The sequence below is a fragment of the Sinocyclocheilus grahami genome, unplaced genomic scaffold (genome assembly GCF_001515645.1).
Source record: "Sinocyclocheilus grahami isolate Dianchi unplaced genomic scaffold, SAMN03320097.WGS_v1.1 scaffold31.1, whole genome shotgun sequence".
NCBI classification, from domain to species: domain Eukaryota; kingdom Metazoa; phylum Chordata; class Actinopteri; order Cypriniformes; family Cyprinidae; genus Sinocyclocheilus; species Sinocyclocheilus grahami.
Window position 1 is genome coordinate 1,734,759 of NW_015505210.1, and position 21,352 is coordinate 1,756,110.

The 21,352-nt window shown below is 38.7% G+C and overlaps 2 protein-coding genes across 3 annotated transcripts in view; one reads left to right on the plus strand and one right to left on the minus strand.

Moving 5' to 3' along the window:
* LOC107573896 (treslin-like) overlaps nt 1-12,435 on the plus strand; it is an 18,920-nt gene extending 6,485 nt beyond the window's left edge. The window contains exons 3-22 of one of the 2 annotated variants that reach the window (XM_016260348.1): nt 1,455-1,681; nt 3,622-3,850; nt 3,964-4,108; nt 5,379-5,515; nt 5,606-5,797; nt 5,930-6,075; nt 6,452-6,552; nt 6,661-6,751; nt 6,891-6,973; nt 7,067-7,294; nt 7,373-7,460; nt 7,549-7,624; nt 7,722-7,859; nt 7,945-8,035; nt 8,159-8,217; nt 8,304-8,438; nt 8,932-9,077; nt 9,176-11,222; nt 11,310-11,423; nt 11,729-12,435. In XM_016260348.1, the coding sequence (XP_016115834.1) occupies nt 1,455-1,681; nt 3,622-3,850; nt 3,964-4,108; nt 5,379-5,515; nt 5,606-5,797; nt 5,930-6,075; nt 6,452-6,552; nt 6,661-6,751; nt 6,891-6,973; nt 7,067-7,294; nt 7,373-7,460; nt 7,549-7,624; nt 7,722-7,859; nt 7,945-8,035; nt 8,159-8,217; nt 8,304-8,438; nt 8,932-9,077; nt 9,176-11,222; nt 11,310-11,423; nt 11,729-11,823 (4,568 nt within the window). In that variant the 3' untranslated portion in view covers nt 11,824-12,435. The remainder of the gene's footprint in view (nt 1-1,454; nt 1,682-3,621; nt 3,851-3,963; nt 4,109-5,378; nt 5,516-5,605; nt 5,798-5,929; nt 6,076-6,451; nt 6,553-6,660; nt 6,752-6,890; nt 6,974-7,066; nt 7,295-7,372; nt 7,461-7,548; nt 7,625-7,721; nt 7,860-7,944; nt 8,036-8,158; nt 8,218-8,303; nt 8,439-8,931; nt 9,078-9,175; nt 11,223-11,309; nt 11,424-11,728) is intronic. The other variant, XM_016260358.1, reaches the window with a different exon arrangement.
* A 1,155-nt stretch (nt 12,436-13,590) lies between these two features.
* On the minus strand, nt 13,591-20,619 carry pdia3 (protein disulfide isomerase family A, member 3). The gene is made up of 13 exons (XM_016260430.1): nt 20,273-20,619; nt 19,087-19,165; nt 17,485-17,602; nt 17,295-17,402; nt 17,044-17,173; nt 16,833-16,949; nt 16,578-16,703; nt 14,930-15,112; nt 14,728-14,836; nt 14,510-14,638; nt 14,341-14,420; nt 14,165-14,222; nt 13,591-14,072 (listed from the first exon to the last, which is right to left on the minus strand). The coding sequence occupies exons 1-13, from the start codon at nt 20,407-20,409 to the stop codon at nt 13,977-13,979; spliced, it is 1,470 nt and encodes a 489-aa protein (XP_016115916.1). The 5' UTR covers nt 20,410-20,619; the 3' UTR covers nt 13,591-13,976.
* Between the last annotated feature and the right edge of the window lie 733 nt (nt 20,620-21,352).

Consider the following 21,352-nt stretch of genomic DNA (forward strand, 5'->3'; position numbering starts at 1 on the left):
ATGTCATTTTCATTTAATCTTGCATGTAATGTCTGATAAAGCAGAGTTTTTTTGAGTGGAGCGCTGCTTTGTGTACAGCCGTTACCTTGGAAACCTTGATATCTGCCACTCCAACAGCGCCTCCTGCTGGCAGAGAATGAGTTTGCATATATATGCCGCCTGGGAAACACTGGACTATGGTTTAAATAAATTCAACTCTATAACAGTTTCACTGCAATTCATGTTATGATGTTAGAATTAAATAACAATAAAAAAGAATACATATGCACTTATCTGTACAGTAAATGCAGTTATTTTTAAGCGGTTGCTGACATCCTATCTAAAACGTGATTTAGCCAAAAAAAACAAAACAATAACGTTACCACTCTAATATGTCTTGCAATATCCATGCGTGCAAAGGTTCTGCGCGATCCTCTTGTTCAATATTCTCTGGGTCTGAATCCGGCTCAAATTGATATTGCAATATTGACGCCATCCTTAACTAAACTTGCTGCTTTGGCGAGGGGCGGGGCAGTACTGAAACACCGTCTAAGCTGTTCGCCAATCACAACGCACTGGGACAGCTAACCAATCACATCACATTTTGTTTTTCGGAAAGCGGGCGTTCATCTAACCCGGAACTAATCAAGCTGTTTGTGCCAGAATGGGGAGAAAGGTATTGTAATAATGTCAATTATGTCAAAAATAATGCATTTTTTTTCTCGAACCACCAAGCATGAGAGCATGTTCTAGTACACCCCCAAAACAAATTCAAGACATTGTAAAAGAGCATAATAGGACCCCTTTAATAATAATGTTAACATAATTAATCATGTATGTATGCACTACAGATCAACAGTTTGGTGTTGGAAAGACTGTTCAAATAAATTAATACTTTAATTTAGTAAGGATGCATTAGATTGATCAAAAATGTCAGTAAAGACTTTTACATTGTTGCCATTTTTTATTTCAAATAAATGCTGTTCTTTTTAACTTTCTATTCATCAAAGAATCCTGAAAAAAATCGTATCACATCGTTTCCACAAAAATATTAAGCAGCTCAACCATTTTCAACATTGATAATAAGAAATGTTTCTTAAGCACCAAATCATCATATTAGAATGATTTATGATATATTAGGGCTGCACGATAAATCGCATGCGATATTTAACATGCATCTTATCAGTAAAGCTTTCACATTGAGCAGCATTTACTACACAGAGCCGTTGTTCACTGACGAGCTGCGCAAAACCACGTTCATATTCGCGCGATTTTTTTGCACAGCTCGTCAGTGAACAATGGCTCTGTGTAGTTAATGTTGCTCAATGTGCAGAACCGGCTTTCTGACAAGATGCGCATTAAATATCGCATGCGATTTATCGTGCAGTCCTAATATATATATATTTCAGTCTTTCAACTTCTTTTATGTTACCTAATTTTTCCAAAATGTGATTCCTAAATTTTTTTTGTGGCAGATGGGAACAGGCAGTCCTGTAGTGTGACTCTGGAGCCGGTATCATGCAGACAGAGGTTTCTGCGGGCTCCTGTGGACGTGGTTCTCAGAGGTGTCCTGCAGGACCGGGACTCCATCTGCCTCTCACGTTCAGCCTCTGAGAGCTGGATACTGCAGTGCACAGATGCTGAACTGGGCCAGGAGGCTTTTCAGCACTTAAAGCAGTTGTCCACTGGAGGATCTGCCATGGTAAAATGACAATCTGTTATGCTGTTTTTTATAGTATAATGGTTTCAGTTCTGAAATATGATTGGAGTCACACATGCAAAGCTGTTTTGCAATAGCTAATATATACAGAGACCTGTACAGTGCTGCCTCAATTCAAATTCAGAATCGAATTTAACTAAAAAAAAACAAGTGATCAGTAAGTAATAAAATAAGAACACACAAATAAATGACAAGCAATAGCACAAACAAAAACGATAACAAGATACAAATGAATTTTGAAAAATGAAATTTCAAGTAGGTCTAACAGTAATTTTTAGGTACAGAATTACTACAGAAACTGAATAATCTATTCAGCTGTAAAATAACGCTGGATGGTCTTTACTGTATAAATAAACAATAATGACAGACAGTAGCAGGTTTATTGAGGTTACTGTCTCTTTAAGAGCTCATGCACAGATCTATTACACTGGTACATGTGCGTTTTGCTTCTGAACAGTTTACGTTCACTTATACTGACGCTTTAATATAAAATAACAGTTTTTACGTAGGGATGTAACGATTTACTCAACTCACGATTCAATTCGATTCACGATTTTGATTTCACAATTCGATTCACGATTATTATTATTATTTTTTTTACAAAATGAGATTTAAGACAAATTATAAATTAAATGTGTCCTTTTATTATTGCTTGGACAAAATGCTGCACATTTATTTGTGAAATTGAAATATAACACTAATAATATACTAATATAGCACTTGCATATTACTGCTCTTTTGTTGGTTTTAATTGCTTCTATTGTCCTCATTTGTAAGTCACTTGTAAGCATCTGCTAAATGACAAAATGTAAATGTAAATAACAAAACTACATTGAAATTTTAAAACAAGCCCTAAATCAAATAAATAAGTAACAAAAATAAAATTTATATTTTCATATAAACAAAATAAGGTATTGTCTGTGCTCTTTCCATTTAAAATGAGAGGCAACCACTGCATTTTAATCTTGATCCAAACAAAGATGCTGCATACATGCAACATGAGAAGTTTTTAATCTAACTTAGATTGTATAATTTCGAAATTTGAAGCAAAAACAGAATGGTTTGACTTCAGTTTTGTGAAACTATACATAAAAATATCTGCATGAAACAGCCGAGGAGCTGAATGAGATGCAATTCACTCTCTGCCAGCAGGTGGCGCTTAAAGCGTTTCCGCTGTAAACAAAGCAGCGCTGCACTTATGAACTTTAATATGCATTATACAGAGGCAAGATGAAAAGAAAAAATACCATCTAAACTTTTCTAAAGACAGTAAGTTCCCCTCAGACATACATTCATATAAACTCCTACCCCTAAATGAATCGCGATTTGTTTAGCTTCTCAACCGATTTGAATCGTCACATATTTGAATCGATTTTCAACCGGCTCGCAGTTAATCGTTACATCCCTATTTTTTACGTGAATTGCGCGAATACTGTATTGAGTTGCCTTTCGTGTCTTTTTGCTCTTTAATGTTTAAATTGGCAAGACTTAAAAGCAAGTGCAAATGATACTTTCCGTCTTCTGTCATCGCATTATAAGTGTGGAAACTGTGCAAATGAGTATATGTGCAATGCCTGTGTCGAAATTCAAGTCTTGCTCTGTCTCCTCCGCTACTTCCTCAACTGAATGATGTGAGTGGTGTCACTGTGATGTCACTGAGAGGCTGCAGCTGTGGCGGGGATGATTTTTGTTGTGGCGGCCCGTCACAGCAGAATAAATACACACCTGCTCCATTACTATGACTTTAGTCTTTAAAAGGTTGTAGATCCTTAATGTAATGCATGGCCTTCTGTGGCTTTTTGCTTTGTGTTTGCAAGTGTTTACGTTGTGCAAAGATAAAAGCAAGAAGAATTTATGCTCCATGGCAGGTGATTTTAGCATAAAGTGCAAAAATATTGAGAGTAATATATATTTTTTTTAAGCTAGCAGATGTGAGTGAAGGAGGTGTGGTGTGTTCAGCGGTGCTGTTGATGCTCTCCTCCTGTACGGCTCAACTCACTGTCCTTCAGCCTCTGGTTAATCAGGAAGACCAGCTCCTGCCCGCAGACCTCGTTTCCTTGGACAACACAGACATCTCCAGTGACCTACCTGATGTTGTCAGCAGTGTTCTCAATGTCATGTATGATATCATGGAGCATAAGGATTGTTCAGGTATTTGTTTTATCTGACATAATCAGGGTTTTTTGTGACTTGTGCGTATAAATAGACAAACACAATCTTAGGGTTTTGATCTGAACCTTAAAAAAATTTCTTATGGTTTCCAGAGCAAGTAAAGTCGCCATTTGTTCCTGACTGGGCCAATCAAGATCTCAAGCAGGGGTCTTGTTCAAGGAGAAATGTGCTGGTAGAGGGATGGTTTCCTTTATCTGACCAATCAGGAATCAGCTGCCACTTAATGGAATCAATGAGGTTTGGAATCTTTCACTCATCTTTTATTTGACAAGATTAGGGCTGCACGATAATGGATAAATCATATCCTAATCAGGTTATTTAAAAAATATCTTAATATTGGACTGCTCTGCTTTTAATGCAAGTAGACAACAATTATATTTAGTAGGATTTTTTTTTTAAAGTTCCTTCCAGAAAACATTTTAGATTGTTTTATCATCCATCCATTTAAAGCATCTTGTGCAATTGTAATCTGTTGTATTTTTCTATTTTATTTTGTTTGGTTTTATCTTGTTACATTTTTACTAGGGGTGCACGATTAATCGAAATTAAATTGCAATCACGATTAGGCAAAAGCTGCTATTTGTCATGCGTATCTTTCAGTGAAGCACGGTTCTGTGACCAATAGTAAATCTCCATCCGAAGGCCAGAGGGCGTTCTCGCGCTAAAACTCCAAATACACCCCGCAGAAGAAATCAGGAAATCCCTATAGCGGTTGCTGAATAAACAGAAGATTTAACTGCTTTCATTGATTCAACGTGACTAATAAACACATGACTACGACAATATATGGTTTATCTGAGTTCGTCTTATAATTTTTATTACAATAAAGTATATAATAATGCAATGCTAATCGACATAGCCTTTATCACTGCTTAGAATACTATGAAATATGTTGTGTGCCTTATTCTGTGTAAGAAGCCACATCATCTCACAGAAGGATTTACTTCAAACACTCGACTGACGTTATGAAGTGAGTTTGTAGTAAAAGCAGGTTATTAAATGTGGTATTTTCACATGCTTTCAGATGGAGTAGCATTTACTACACAGAGCCGAAGTTCACTGACAAGCTACGCAAACAGCTTTCATAATCGCAGAACGATTTCTTCGATTTCATAATTACGTGATTAAATCGGTCTGCAATTATGATCGCGGTTTTGCGTAGCTTGTCAGTGAACTAAGGCTCTGTGTAGTAAATGCTGCTCCATCAGAAAGCACGTGATGGAGATTTACTACTGATCACAGAACCGGCTTTACTGACAAGATACGCATGACAATCGCATTCGATTAATCGTGCAGCCCTAATATTTGCAGGTCCTATATAACTGGTAGAAAATGCACAACACGTCTCCTGCCATGAAAATAACCTGGTGGCTTTATTTTGTTGCATTTTTACTAGGGGTGCACGATTAATCAAAATTAATATTTAATATCCCGCCAAATGGCACGTATTGTATTTGTCATGGGCTGTTTTTATTCTAGTACTAAAAGATCGGTCTTGCATATACAGGCTCCTGCATGCAGCTCCAGAGGAAGAGGAGTGGGGAGAGGAGTACTCAGATACTCAGCAGGAGATCACCAGCAGTCTCTCAGAGCTCTATCAGAGCAGCACAGCTGGATCCAGTGGCAACCTGAGGTCCAAAAAACGTGAGTATAAAATGGTACACAATGAAATGATGAATGCATCATAAAATTGACTAAATATTTGCAGTGATTTTTTTTTTCTCTCTTTTTCAGGAGGTACACAATGCACACCAGTAAGGCAGAAGATGAAGACCATGAGTCGCTCTCTACAGATGCTGAATTTTGCTCGCTTAAACGTGAAAGCTCAAAAGACTCAGGGTGATAGCAGCTCTGCTGGATCTGCCAAAGGAGCTGAAAAAGGGGGCAAGAGATGCTCTGGGGATAGGACCAAGACTGGCCCATTGCGTGAGTATAGAGTCATTTATTTGAAAAAAACATAAGTTATATTGTCCAAGGTTTAGGTCTCCATGAAGTAAAAACTGAATTGTTTTTTAACTTTATTGTAAATGTTGATGACATTCATCGAATCTCAAACAGATTTCAACAGTGAGGAAGAGCTGATCACCCACCTGGGACTCACTTATCAGAAAGCTGTGGAGAACAGATCTGTGTCTGTTCCCTCTCAAGTCCAGGATATGCTTTCAGTTGTTAAGGCATTCATCAAAACCAACACTGATGTGGAGGTGAGTCAGAGGAACACGTACATCAAAATCACACAGTTGTGTTTCCTGGTTGCAGTCAACTGCAAAACATGGTCTCCGTATCAAGAACTGTCTTGCGCCCTTCTAAAAGATCCTAGTCTAATTAGTTAATTTTTGAGTCTGAAATGTTGTTAAACTACCAGTTTTGAAAATGTAACTGTTGTCAAAATAAATGTTACTATACAGTATATGCTTCTAAGAGAAATATATTCTTGATATGGTGATTTATTGTGTCATACTAGTTTGGTGAAGACAAAAGTCATGTAGTCCTTTAGGAAATATGCAACTGATGTTTTTTTTGTTTGTTTGTTTTTTTTGTACAATTCTTAAAAAACTATATTTAACCATTTCTCACCAGGCTTCGTTCTTGAGCTTGGTGCAGAAGCATCTATTGAAATCCTGTCAGTTTATTCGTCAGCTTTATGGAAATTCTTCAGACGAAGAAAGTAAAATCAGGGAGTAAGTTTTCAGACCAAATTAAATCAATGTCCAGATGAAATAATAGTAATCTTGAAATAGCTTTATAAAGGTAACGAAAAGGTATTGTACTTACAAATCTTTATACAGATGCCAGCTGCAAGCAGTTCTCAGACTTGAATTGTGCAGGCAACCAGAACAACAAGAAAACGAGGAGGTTGTGGAACAAAGAGTTGAGGATGTAAGGAGACGATCAACCTTTAAAAACCTCATATGTCATAACCAATCATTTAACTTTGTATGCAGAAGTATTCTATGGTTTGTTGTTAAATATAATATTGATCTTTTTCTTTTATAACCCCCTTTCATTTCGGTTTAAGGTGGCTGATATGCTCCGAATTATCTCCCGGAGTAAAGATGCTGTTTACTTATCCAAATTCACGCAGGATGAAGTTCTGCCAGTGTAAGTTATCAGTAATACAGGAATATTCTTGAAAATGCAAATTGTATCCAAACACAATTCATGAGATGTGATCTCTGATGTGGTATCGCCCAGGTTCCTGAACAGCATCCCTAAAGTCTTGGCAGACATCTACCACAGTTTAGGAACTCAGTTGCCTGAGGCTCTTGTTGCTGTCCTGCCCTCTGACTTCTTCAGTGATGAGTCTATGGCTAAGGACAGTGTGTCTGTGAGTCCTTCACCTTTCTCTGCCACACAGAGCAATGCATCCAGTGTCGGAGATCATCTGGAGGAACTCCGCAATCGCTCTGCTAAAAAGAGGAGGTGATTGTCATAGAAAAGAATGTGTAATTATATCAAGTGCTTTGTCTATATGTGGACAAACATATATATTTTTTGCAGACAGAACATGCTCACACGCCACAAAAGCATGACTGAGGCTCCTCAGGCACTTCGACAGATAGAAATCCCAAGAAAGTCCACACGCCTGGTGAGATTTCTTTCCCCATTGATTTATTCTATTACTTTCTGTCTTGTCAGAAGAACCAAAGTTCTAACTTGACTATTTTGGAATACAGGCAAAGCCGAAACTCTGTATCCCGGTAGAAAAACCTGCTGTGGAAGAACCACCACCTCCAAAGCAAGCAGTTCAAGGTAATTAGCTCATTCCATTTTAATCTTTATTCTTCATGCTATGGTTGAGCTTCTTACAAAGTTGTGGTCTGTTGATGCCTTTTTTTTTCATTCACAGAAGTAACAAAGGTAAGGAGAAATCTTTTCAACCAAGTGGCCGCATCGCCCTCAAAGAAGTCCAAAATGCCACGGAGCCAATCTGTGTCAGCAGTAGAGGGACTCAAGAAATGCAAGCGTTCACATATGGAAGATGAAGGTATTTTTTATTTTTATAGTGAGACATTGTTTAATTGTTTAATGTAGTGTGTGTGAACTTGAATCTTAAAACTTTTGAATTTCAGGACGACACACTCTTCTGACAAAGAAAGTATCCGAGACACCACTGCATAAACAGGTGTCCAATCGTTTACTTCATCGGCAAAGGACTGGCAGGTGAGTCCTATGTCCTGATTTTTAAGTTGTTGCTATATTTGTTCAATGATATTTGACAGTTGTATGGTAAGCATCCAGTTTGAAATTTAATATTCTGTGTTTCTATTCCTCTCTTTGTCACAGAAGATCTGGAGAATCTGATGTGTGCATTATTGAAGAGTCTCCTGTCAAACCAGCTGCTGGTTAGTGTCTAAAATTTTGCCACAATGACAAATATAGAAAAACCACTTACTAATAGAAAAGGCTTTAATAAATCATTTGTTCTTAGACTTGAGGAGGAGCCCAAGAATTAAAAGCCTTACCAGGAGACATTCCAGTGTGTTCTATTCAAGCCAACAGCCACGCTCGCGAAACCTGGACCGTGCCATCTCCTCCTCTCAACTCTGCCACTCTGAGTGTAAAGGTGAGCAGGAAATAGTGAAAGTATTTGTGACAGTAAAAATAGATGTCATTAAGCTTCTGGACATTAAAATGTTTCCTCTGAGGCAGTGTGTAGTTTTTGAACATACTGTGAAGTAGGGCTGCACGATTAATCGCAAGCGATATTTAACGCGCATCTTGTCAGAAAGCCGGTTCTGTAATCAGCGGTAAATCTCCATCACCTGCGGGCTTTCACATTGAGCAGCATTAACTACACAGAGCCGTTGTTCACTGACGAGCTGCGCCAAACCACGTTCATATTCGCGTGATTTTTAGCGCAGCTCCTCAGTGAACAACGGCTCTGTAGTTAATGCTGCTCCATGTGAAAGCCCGCAGGGGATGGAGATTTACCGCTGATTACAGAACCGGCTTTCTGACAAGATGCGCGTTAAATATCGCATGCGATTAATCGTGCAGCCCTACTGTGAAGGTATATGCTGGTGCATTCTCAAAGTAGCCTTGTCTTCATTTTGCAGGAGGATTCAATGTTAGTTCTGTTAGGTCGCCAGTTCGGCTTCTTTTCGGTGCTACCCAGTCCCCTGCTCGCCTAAGGCACATTACAGCATCCTCATCAGAAAATCAAGGTAGCAAAGAGTTGTCACTCAGGTCTGCCGTTTTTGAGGTAATATCCCTTTCAGTTTACAGTTGATTAAAATAACATGGAATATCGAAAGAGTCCTGTCATCTCTTTTACTTTAATATGACACATTTATTTTGCAGAGTCAAAATAAAACTCCACAGAAGTTAAGATCTGATCCAATTGGATCTGCAGTTGGGTGCAGAACCCCTCAGTCCCCAAGAACTCCAAGCCGGACAGTTGGAGAGAATGGGATGACCCTGCGAGGGAGCCCTTTTCAGTCACCGGCTGTAAAGAGCCTAGTGGTAGAGACACCCAAGAAAAGCCCACTAAAGGGGATACTTAAGACTCCAATGAAAAGCCCCTTGGATTGTGTTTCTCCAAATGGCGCTTGGTTGAGGAGCCCAAACTATAGAACGCCAAAGAAGAGCGTGACATGGTCTCCATCTCCACGGAAATGCCTGCCAGAAAACCCAATTGATGTGCCAGAGTCTCCGATATTTACAAAAAGATACTCACCAAGGCTGATTACACATGGCAAAAATGTCAGCCCAGAGGAAAGAAATGTTTTCAAAACACCCGAGAAGGTGCCCCAAAGGAAATCCAAGGCATCTCCTGGAACAGTGCCTAGGGCACTTGAAACGGGCATCCCTGGAACTGTTGATCCAGAAACATCTCAGTCCATTACGAGATCAGGAAAGATGAGGAGGACACTGAGCTTACCTTGCAAGATTACTGAAAAGTCTGGTGAGTTTGCTTCCGTTGACTCACAACAATCTGATTCCAGTCCATTTCCTTTCTGTGCTTCACCACTAAAACCAAATATACAAACTCCTATAAAAATTCTCAGCAGCTCAACACACAGGATGTACACTCGCTCTGGAAGAACACCTGTAAAAGAGTCCTCGTTGCCTTCAAACAAGTCTCAAGCCGTTACAGATTCTAGCCCTTCAACTTCTAAAGGTCTGTCTGTGGTTGTATCAAAATTAAATGCATCACCGTACTCTGGTCATCCTAGATCAGTTATCTGCCATCAAAGCTGTTCACCCACTTGTAATGTGGGAGAATTTCCACAGGATAACAGAATGATTGGGCAAAACGAGATCAACCATGGAAAAGCAGAAGACGCGTCATCTTCAGACTTCCAGCAGTTTGATTGCTCTGAATTCAGCATTACTACAGATGATGAAAGCATTGATATATCGGAGGCCTCAGTGGTGAAGACCCAGCTCACAGGGGGCATTAAGATGAACATCGCTTTCTCAAGGAAACCCTCTAGATCCTCAGAGGTTTTCGAATTTAAGGGAAAACAAGTTATCCCCACCATTACCATGCCAAGTCGAAGCTATGGCTTCCGTCAAACTCCAGACCGGCGCCAAAGAGAAGCGGAAGCACGTCTTGGATACTCCTCGGGAACACCAAAGATCTCCACCCCAAGAACACAGCGAAGTCCTGCATGTGGAAAGATGCCCATTCCTCAGCCACTTACTTATGAAGTGGAGATGGAAATGCAGGCGTCAGGCTTGCCTAAACTAAAGTTAAGACGGACCGATTCTTTCAATGCAGGTGATGCATCTAGTAGTGCAACCAAGGGTATGGCCTCACATCTTGTGCACCGAAACATGTCAAATGTGAAGGTGCCACAAGTTGACAGCCCACTTGCACAATGTTCTAGACATCCTGGCTGCATTTCTCCATCACTCTGCAGTCGAGGAACCCCTGCCAAAGGTACACCTGGGAAGGGTGTACAGACGTACATATGTCAGTCGATCACTCCCACACATTATCCAGCAAATAGCCAATCCCCATTGGCATCCCCACTGACTCCGTCTCCTCAAAGCAGAGGATGGTCAACCCCAGAGAACCTCAATAGTTGGCCTCGTAAGAAAAGAGCTCGGACCGAGGCTTGCGGGAGCAAAGATCAGGTCATCAAAGGGGTTCCGCTCCTGGAAAAGACTGTGGTGTTGGAGGACCCAGAACTCTCTGGTGTTTTCCGTATTCAAGGGGTGGAAGAACTCAAGGCGTCGCTGAGCACCCCAGTCAGTCAAAGAAAACTGGGTTTGAGATCAAGCCAGGTCATGGACCATCAGTGCTCACCGGAAGGCATGGATTGGACCGAGACCGTGGTTCAAGAGTGTGATGCTAGAGACCCTACGAAGTCTGAACAGTTTGCGTGGATGGGCAGAAAAGGTACAGCGAAGCTTGGGTCTAATTCATAGCTTGTCCCTTGCGTTTCTTTAACTTGTTCATAAACGTTGCGGCTTGAATCTCTTTCAGTGGACACCCCTAAAGTAAAGAAACCTGTGTCTGCCAGTGGAATCTTCGCTCTCACTCAGTCACCTCTGTTATACAAGAAATCAGCTGTAACCAGTGAAGCAGCACAACTTAACGGTGAGACAATGAAGGTGTATGTAGAGCTATAGTTCAGAGTAGATGCATGACTTGATCTGATACTGATGAAAATTAGGCTGTGGGATTGCCTTAACTTGAAATTTGTTGGAAAGACAATTTCAGCTTTTTTTATTTGCTAATGCAGATTGCAAAAGACGTTTCCTGATCTCAGTACTCCTACTGCCTTTTTTTATAGTCCTCTGAATACAAGTAACAAAAATGAAAAAGTGACTTGAGGAAAATATCAGATCAGGTTTTATTCATTTGAAGTGTTTGCTAATAACATAAATTCTACTTTCCAACAGGATCAAGGTCTGAGCTGGATATCTCTCCTCTTTGCCAGCCTAGAAGGCGAAGGACACCTAGTAGGACTTACAGCCGAAAGAAACTTCTAGACTAAGTTTGTCATTATAAAAAGTACTTTTGTTGCCCTGTCTTGCACTGTTGCTTTTAGAAAAACAAGCTTTTTTATAACCATTTTATTGTCTGTTTTAGCTCACTTTATTCTCATTTGCTTGTATAATAATGCATTACCAAGTATTGTATTTTTTGTACTCTGTATTATACCAATATTATACACCATATGTCATATGGCATCAGTTAGGTGCAGCATAAGTTTGTACTGGTCTTAACATTTGTTGTGAAAATAAGGTGGGAACATTAGCCTTTTTCAGTCTAATGAAATCAAGCTTTAATTGCTCTTATTTATTTATTTGTGCTTATTGTTCTGTGGATTTTTTTTATTGTAGCGTGTGTCTTAACAGTTCAGAAGCTCACTTGCGATATCTTTGTCAATGTGAAATAAATGTAAATCTAAATGTAAACAGATTATTTTAATAAAGACAGTTGTTCTTAAACCGCTGCATGCCACTTTAATCAATCCTGATGTTTTAGTAAAATATCTGCACATTTAATAGCCAGCTTAAAAGCAGGGTGAAATGTTTTGCATGGAAAGGGATGTTAGTCATGATTTGAATGTCTCAGTTGTGTTTGTACTTAATGTCTGCCAGTAAAAGAAAATGATACTTCTGGCCTTGCAGTTTGTCTTTGGGTAGGTTAACTACTATTACTACTACTAATACTATTTAGTATACTACTAAAACTATTGGTTAACTACTGTCAAATTATAAACTAGTTAATGATGCCATAAACCAAATGTGTGCCCTCAGTGTTTTCTTGCTTGATCATGAGTTGCATAGGCCTGTGAGCTCCAATAAGGCTGGAGTTCACTAAATACACTTGAGACCAAGAACTTGCAAAGAGATTTGCTGTCTAGATACGTCAATGCTAGTTTCCGAAATTCAAAGCCTGGGTGCAGATTTTAGCTTCACAATGATTCCGTTCAGTCAGAGGATATCAAATATGGTTGATATTTTGAGCTGGTTTTAGAACACATTCTCATTTGTCGTGTCTCTAGTTTCTGCTCAGAATGACTTTAAAGTCTGATAGTGTGTGATCCTCAGTTATTTAGTGTATGATGCCAAATTATTCTTTGTAACTATTTATGAAGTTGACACTTGATGCCTAGTGTTTTAAAATGTTCAGATTTCAAAGTGATGGTGTAGTCTAACCTTGATTCTAGTGGCATTTGGTCTTTCTTGGAAGTATCAGTTTCTCAGTGTAAACTGCACCATCTAGTGTTTTCCTTGAGCACCATGTGGATCTGTTTGATGATTCTTGGGTTGAAGTTCCATTTAAGTACAATACCATGAAAACCGGCTTAGTTATACTTCAGAGAAATATGCATGGCATTTTTTGACGGTTGAACACTTCAGTTAAGATTTGACTTCCTGATTAAGGCAAACAAATGTGATTTACAAGAGATCATTTGAAATATTATCACGTTACATCAGCTCTACAATTTGAGGAACATCCCAGCAAAACTGCTGAAAATGTTCCATCTGGCTTTAGACGCTTATCTATAACTTATGCAATTTTGTATTATTCTGGAACAAATACATCAATAGGATAGGTACGGATAAGAGCAACAAATTAAACGTGTCAATTATAGGACAAAATATAAACCAATGGTTGAAGGATCATAGTGGTACAAGATTTACAATTCTCTTGCATTTAACTGCATACCTACAAGTTACATGTGGCTGCCACATACAATCATTTTAAATCAATTTTATAAACAAAAAAAAAGTTCAAACCAGCACGATTGTAGGTTTAGTGGGTCCTTTATTTCACAAGCCGTCCAAATGTACAAAAAAAAAAAAAAAAAAAAAAAAAAGGTACAAAAAAGGAAAAATAATTCACCAAATCCCCCTTTTCCATGAGAAAAAAAACATGTAGAATTGGTCTCAAAAGTGCTTCTCTCCAAGGTACAGAGTAGGGAAAACAATCTCAATTTGACAGATCTGTACCTCTTCCACTTATCTAAAAATAACACAGTCTGGCCGTCACAACCTTCCACAGTGTTCCCAGAGCAGCAGGCCCAAGAGAGGGCCGACATTGTGACGTGGGTCAGAGCACTCGCTTCACTAAAGATTGGAATATAATTTACGTCTCCTGCAAAAATTCCCTTCTCAGTTGTTGGGCTGTGATTGTTTATAACTCAGACTTTTTCTCATCTTCTTGCATCACCACGGTATTTGTGGCCTCTCTTTTCAGGTAGGAAATAAATTCACTGACTTCACGACCTCCCTGATGGTCAAACAAGACTGATTACATTCATGTTTCTTGGCAGAATGAACACTGAAGTATATATTAAAAAAAAAAAAATCAGAAGCACAAACCTCGTATTTCTTTGGATTTTGCTTCTGACCAGCGGGGGAGAAATAGATTGTGGGGAATCTGAAAGCGAAGGGTCAGATTGTGAGTAAATAAATTAGCAAGTGAGAACAAAAACTCATAGCACAGAAAAGGCACTAGCATAATTTTGGCCGGAAAATGATGGATAGTCACTACATACCCTCTAACTTCATATGGAGAGGGGACATCATTAGCGGTGGCGTCCATCTTTGCAATGACAATGTTTGGATTGCCGGAAAGCTGTAAAATAAAGAATTTATGAATTGGCTGTTCAGGTCAATATTTCATAGAAACGATAAAAAAATAATAATCAAGCTCTAAAAACTCACCTTCTCTCCAAGTTCTTTGTATTTAGGCTCCAGGCTCTTGCAGTGTCCACACCAGGGGGCGTAAAACTCAATGAGAACGTCTTTGATCTCATCATTTACAATAGAGTCAAAGTTCTCAGCCACAATAACCTGGAATAATAAAGATGAAGTTTCAGTCTATGTGAAAAAATTAAATAAAATGTTATATAAATAAAAATACCGAAACAAAATGCCCTGACCTTCACAGGGCCATCGTTGTTCTCAGGAATAGGCTCAGATTTGAGGTAACGCTTCAGGTTTCCATCAAAATAATCCCGCAGGAACTTTTCCAAGGCCTTACCATCACGACTGCAGACACAAAAGAATAGATTTTTTTTTGAGCTGCATAAAACAAGCTCCTTTGTTAAGAGGGAAAAACAACAAACAAAAAAAACAACTTACGAGAACTCCTCCTTCATGACGTATTTGTCTCCCTTGGCAGTACGGATGCCGACAAGAGGAAGCTCTCCGCTGCTGCCGTCCAGACCCAACTCAGACACGTCATGGCTAAAGCTGTTCTTATTGGCCACAGCGAAGCTCAGCTTCTTCCCCTGATCCAGGAAGCTCTTGGCCACCTTCATAACCCTGGAGAGAGACACACAAAGACAATGAAAGTCTGATCTCGGATCACCATTTAAACACTTCTGCTTCACTGAAAAGTAACATTTAAATTTTTTTAAATTAACTAAAATGTAATTTATAAAAAAAAAAAAAAACACTTTTAGAGCATCCACAAACAGAAAAACTTACATTCACCTCAGAAAATTATGATTTTTCTTAAAGGGGTCATGTGACATTGCTAAAAAAAAAAAAAACATTATTTTGTGTATTTGGTGAGGTAAAAATGCCCCGCCTTTCTGAAACGCACCGATTTTTACGAAGCTCATCGTTCTGAAAAGCGAGGTGTGCTCTGATTGGCCAGCTATCCAGTGTGTTGTGATTGGCCGAATACCTCAAGCGTGTGACGGAAATGTTACGCCCCTTACCAGGTTCAGGAAATGTTCCTCCGTAAAATGCGCTGCACATACTCGAATATTTGGTTTAAACTGTTCTGGAACAGTGTTGTAAATACAACTTAACCACTGATTTCTAGTCGTGTCCTCTTTTGGAAGGCCAAACAAAGTAGTTTCGCTTTTACAACGAAACATACAGCGTCTTCACAACATAACGGCGGCTGCAGCAATACTACAGCGAGAATCAAAGTTACGCCTCCTTTCTTTGCGTGAACATTTGGGCGGCGTTATGCAAATCTTCCCACACAGTGACGTAGACATGTGGGGGCATGTTTAAATGAGGTGTTTTAGGAGGGCGTGGTCCAGTCTTAACGTTTATAAAGAATCTCTCTTTGGGTTTGAGACTTTAGTCTTTGCAACTTTAGGGATCTTATCCATTCACGAACAGCTTGTAACACTCCAAAGAGAAAGAAACTTGAAAATCGCATCAAATGACCCCTTTAAGATTTTAATATTTTGCAACTTTTCCAAGCTTGAGTGAGGAAAAAAATTTAATAAAATGAATTTAAGTTATATACAGTGAGGCAAAAAAAGTATTTAGTCAGCCACCAATTGTGCAAGTTCTCCCACTTAAAAAGAAGAAAACGTTTGACCTCTGTCATTGCCAACAAAGGGTATATAACAAAGTATTGAGATTAAATTTTGTTATTGACCAAATACTTATTTTCCACCATAATTTGCAAATAAATTCTTTAAAAATCCTTCAATGTGATTTTCTGGATTTTTTTTTCTCATTTTGTCTCTCATAGTTGAGGTATACCTATGATGAAAATTACAGGCCTCTCTCATCTTTTTAAGTGGGAGAACTTGCACAATTGGTGGCTGACTAAATACTCTTTTTCCCCACTGTATATAAATGTTATATTGTATTATAACAAGAAAAATAAATACAAATAACTTATATATCTAAAAAATGGCTTGTTAAAAAACTACTTATAAAGATATTTCCAGGTCTTTCATCATCATGGGGACCTGAAATATGATACTTGAAACAAATTCCATTTCTATATACAAAAATGAACAAAACGGAGTCCTACCTGTTCCTCCAGTAGTTGGAACCCTTGGGGTTCTTCTCATAGTCCACATCATAGTAGGCCACCAATAAGTCTTTGCCTTTCAGCTGGTCTTTGTTGTCATCAGTCATGTGGGGACAGATACCAAAACTGGCATATGGCGAAAAAAAGACTTTAATATTACATATTTGTCCACCAAATCATACATCACACAAACTAATAGTAAACAAAATGAATATTTTACTCATTTTAACATTGTGATCATAAGCTAAAACGTACATGTTGTCCTGAATGAACTTCTTGATCTTTGCGCTTGTGAATTTGTCCTCCGTGAACTTCACACTGCTGTCTTCAAATTTGTTGCTGAGAAGAGGTGGCCGGAACAAAATAATGCCCCTGCAATGCACATAAAAATTACAAGTGTGAAACAGGATGGATTCCTCTACAACACAAAATCCAAAATCACTAGGAACAGAAAAATGCCACATACTCTCCATCATCGTCGTGTTTCTTCAGTAAGTCCTCTACGTTAGTGTGGCCGAAACGGTAGGACTCTCTCAAAGAGCTGGCAGCCTTCAGGAACTCTCCCTGAGCAGCACTTCCTCCATCGGCAAAGAATCCTGGACACACGGATAACAATTACATATAATATAATCAAGTGTACTGATGCAAAAAAAGTTATCCAGTATAATCGGGTCTAATATGACATAGTAAACATTACTGTATAATACCATCACTTACCCACAACACTGGCATCACGGTCCCCAATGAACTTCTCAAATTCAGCCTCACTTTTGAGCTCCACTGAGGCTGGACCTGCCTGCTTCTTCAGGTGGCTAACAATTCCATCTGTTGGATTAAAGAAGAAACAAAGACATTAACAACTGTTGAAGAGACAACATATGACATCACACAAAATACAAGAACATACCTGCTGTCCTGGGACCGTCGTAGCCACCAGAATCCTCTCCGTCTCTGAAAATCTTCAGGGTTGGGTATCCGCTTACGCCGTATTTGCCGCACACATTGGAATTGGCGGTACAGTCCACCTAGATCATATTAGAGAAGAGAATTTAGAACATTGACTTCCATAGAATTCCCCCCCCCCGTACTATCGAAGTCAAAGGCTACCAGCAACTGCTTGGTAACCAACAACTTGAGGGTGAGTAAATGCTGACAGAATTTTCATTTGTGGGGTGAATTTGTTCTATTTTGGCATAACTAAAATGTGCATTTAAAAAAAAAAAAAAAAAGTTAACTTCAATTTAAGAAATTTTGCTATCGTTCTTCAAGTACGAAATGGTTTTTGTATTTCATTAATAAATGCATTTAATAGGAGTTATGAATATGAGTTTTTGTTATGAAACAGGGAATCATTTTCATACATGTCTTCTGTAGAGGACACCAGGACAAACATCACGTTAATCAGTCATTTTGGGGAAACACAACAAGTCAATAGGGAATGAAATTACAGATCGATATTGCTTTGAATTATGAGATATTCTTATGAAAATGTTGCCAAGTTATTACTCCCATTACAACGCTTCTTTTTTCATTATGGTTTGCCCCAAGAACACAGTAAATGAGATGCAGTGTATAGATACATTGTATAAAATGGGAATGCCAATTTATGGACATTTTACGCACATATTCCATAAAGTAGTATATCAAATAATTCTGTTATATCTTTTATAACATAGTTGAGAATCATCTTTGTACAAAGTTTGGTTAAAATTAGCCTGAAACCTAAAAACTGATTGGTGAATGAAAAAATAAAACATTGTTTTTGCCTATACATGCCTTTTCATTTTTATTAATAAAATAGAATAAAATATGAATAAAATATATATTTTCTCCACTTGTTCTTATGCTCCCACCAATGTAATGACAAAAAAATTAATTCACAAACCATATTTTGGAAGATATTATATGAGACCCTGGAGCACAAAACCAGTCTTAAGTCGCTGGGGTATATTTGTAGCAATAGCCAAAAAAAAACACCTTATGAGTCAAAATTATCGATTTTTCTTTTATGCCAAAAATCTTTAGGATATCAAGTAAAGATCATGTTCCATTAACTTTTTTTTTTTATTATTATTTCTTACCGTAAATATATCAAAACTTAATTTTTGATTAGTAATATTCATTGCTAAGAACTTCATTCGGACAACTTTAAAGGCAATTTTCTCAACATTTAGATTTTTTTTGCACTCTCAGATTCCAGATTTTCAAATAGTTGTATCTCAGCCAAAAATTGTCCTAACAAACCATACATCAATGAATAGCTTATTTATTCAGCTTTCAGATGATGTATAAATCTCAATTTCAAAAAAATGGACCCTTATGACTGGTTTTGTGGTCCAGGGTCGCATATTCTCTTCACACTACAAGTGCACATTCGGTACAGTTAAGCACACTTCTTTTTCACAAGGGAAGTCTTAAGAAAATATGGCAACCTGAAAAATATTAAGGTCTATAATGAGACGATGTAAAAAAGTATTCCAGGTAAATATGCAGGGTTTAATAACAATACCTTAGCAAGTGGGACGATGCCTTTTAGTCGAGTAGCGGCTGCCTCATACTCAGGGGTAAGACGTTTACAATGGCCACACCTAAAAGTGAACATGACACATGAGGTTTATTACTTAGAAAAATTCATGTCATAACTGACTGGTGGACTTCTGGCTCTCATAGTACTAGATTATCCTTATAACAACAATAAAATTAAGAAAGAGAGTATGAAGCTGGTAAATGCGGAATATTTTTGTTTTTTTAGGTAAAGTACCCCTGGACTAAGTTACCTATAAAATCTGAGGCACGGTAACTCATTGATATAAATTCGAACTGAAGTTAGTCAGTAACGCTGAACTACGTAATCGTGCGTCATCCAATCACACACGGCCAGCGAAACTTCATTGACCAATCAAAACGTTACAACGGAGGGCCGCAGAGCCTCCAAACATCCTTGTTCCCGCCCTCATCTGCCATCTGATAAACTGTCGCGGCAACTTGAGACAAACATTAAATCCGTTTTTTCGACACACTTTGAGATTTAATACTGCAAACTGCTCTAAAAGTCAAATCTTACACAGAGAACAAACAACAACTAATGGTGGCCTTTATATGCTATTCTTAAAGGGACAGTTGACCTAAAATGAGAAGTCACCATCTCATGTGGACTCAAACCTGTATGACTTTCTTTCGCCCCCCCAGAACACATGAGATGTTATGCAGAATGTGAGGGACTGACAGGCAACTAATCCACTACAGAGCACTAGCGAAGAAGAGGAAAAGCTACAAACAGGAAGTGACAGATATAATTAGTTTCGTCCACAACTAAGGAGTTGCATGGATTCATTCTGTTCCCAGAGAGCGTTTAACAGTCCTCATCATCCATATACATTCCCAGATTCCTTATTAGCATCTCACGACCTTGCATACTCCTAACGAGAGTAGACAAGCTGCTGATATGGTTACTTTCGCTTTAGCAAACCAGCTTAGTAGTATTATTCAAAATCTCGATTATGCACGCAGTTCCCTGATACTACTGGGTAAGGTTAGTATGTAGAAAAACAGCTTAATTATATTTTTTTCATTTAAATACCGACTAACATGGTGCAACAGCTTATTTTAATTATCTAGAATAAGCGCCAATGCACCAAATTTCTCAATTGCACGAAGAAAAAATCGTTCAAAAGCCTGAATCGTCTTACACTCACCAGGGTGCGAAGAATTCCACCAGAATGAGGTCGTGATCTCCGATTTTGCTGTCAAAATCATCATCTGTGAACTCGAGCACATCACTGGCGCGGGCGGCCGCTGCGAAAGCCGCGATAAATAGCACACCCAGCATCATTTCAGACTCTTTCCAGTGCAAAAGTGAAGGGAACGATTACTATCCTGACAGCCCTCAATCAATGGCTTCGTTTTGATGTGTTGCTGTATGATGAAGGAGTGCTCCAAAGAAAGGCCCACTTGGATCCGGCACCCTGCACTCAATGAAAGAGAAAGCGCAGACGGAAGGCACGGATGTGCAAACCCGGAGCTCTTCAAAATAACCAAAGTGTGGCATCTCACTATTGGATTTTCAGCAGCGTCATGCTGTTGCAATCAGCCAATCAGAACTCGGGAAACACACACTTCCGGGTGGGGAAATCATCTTTGCACGTTACAAGGGGAAAAAAATGAATTTGTTAGTTGTTAACATATACTGTCTAAACTGTACATCTCAGAAGACTCTATAGGTCACTAATCATAATAAACTCCATGAAATGACCACGAACTCCAGTCAGATGTTCATGCTTCCATGGAAGCTCATGTGCATCATTCTCAAAGCATGCTGGAAACTATGATTTACAGATATGTTTTGATTAAAAAGAACAGTATTCAACACAAAAATGCAAAAAATAAAAATAAAAATGCATTTTATTATTGCTCTCAGAATTTACAATTAAATATGCTCCACAAGATCCAGTTGCAGTGCATTACCAATCTGAGAATCATTTCCGTGATGATATTTCAGCAATTATGTTAGGCTATGTGTATTTTTTCTTTTCCAGCTAATTACAATCAGAACTAGCAATGACAGGTTCGTGAATGAGTAATAAGATCTGAAATTAGGCTTGTTCGAGATGCATCCGCGCTGCGCAGACTGATCGGCGTATGACATCAAAGTATCGCGAGAGCGATTCAAGACCTTGAAGAGTCGTCTGCACTCCAAACACTCTCGCGGTACTTTGATGTCATACGCCGATCAGTCTGCGCAGCGCCGATGCATCTCGAACAAGCCTAATGTTTGC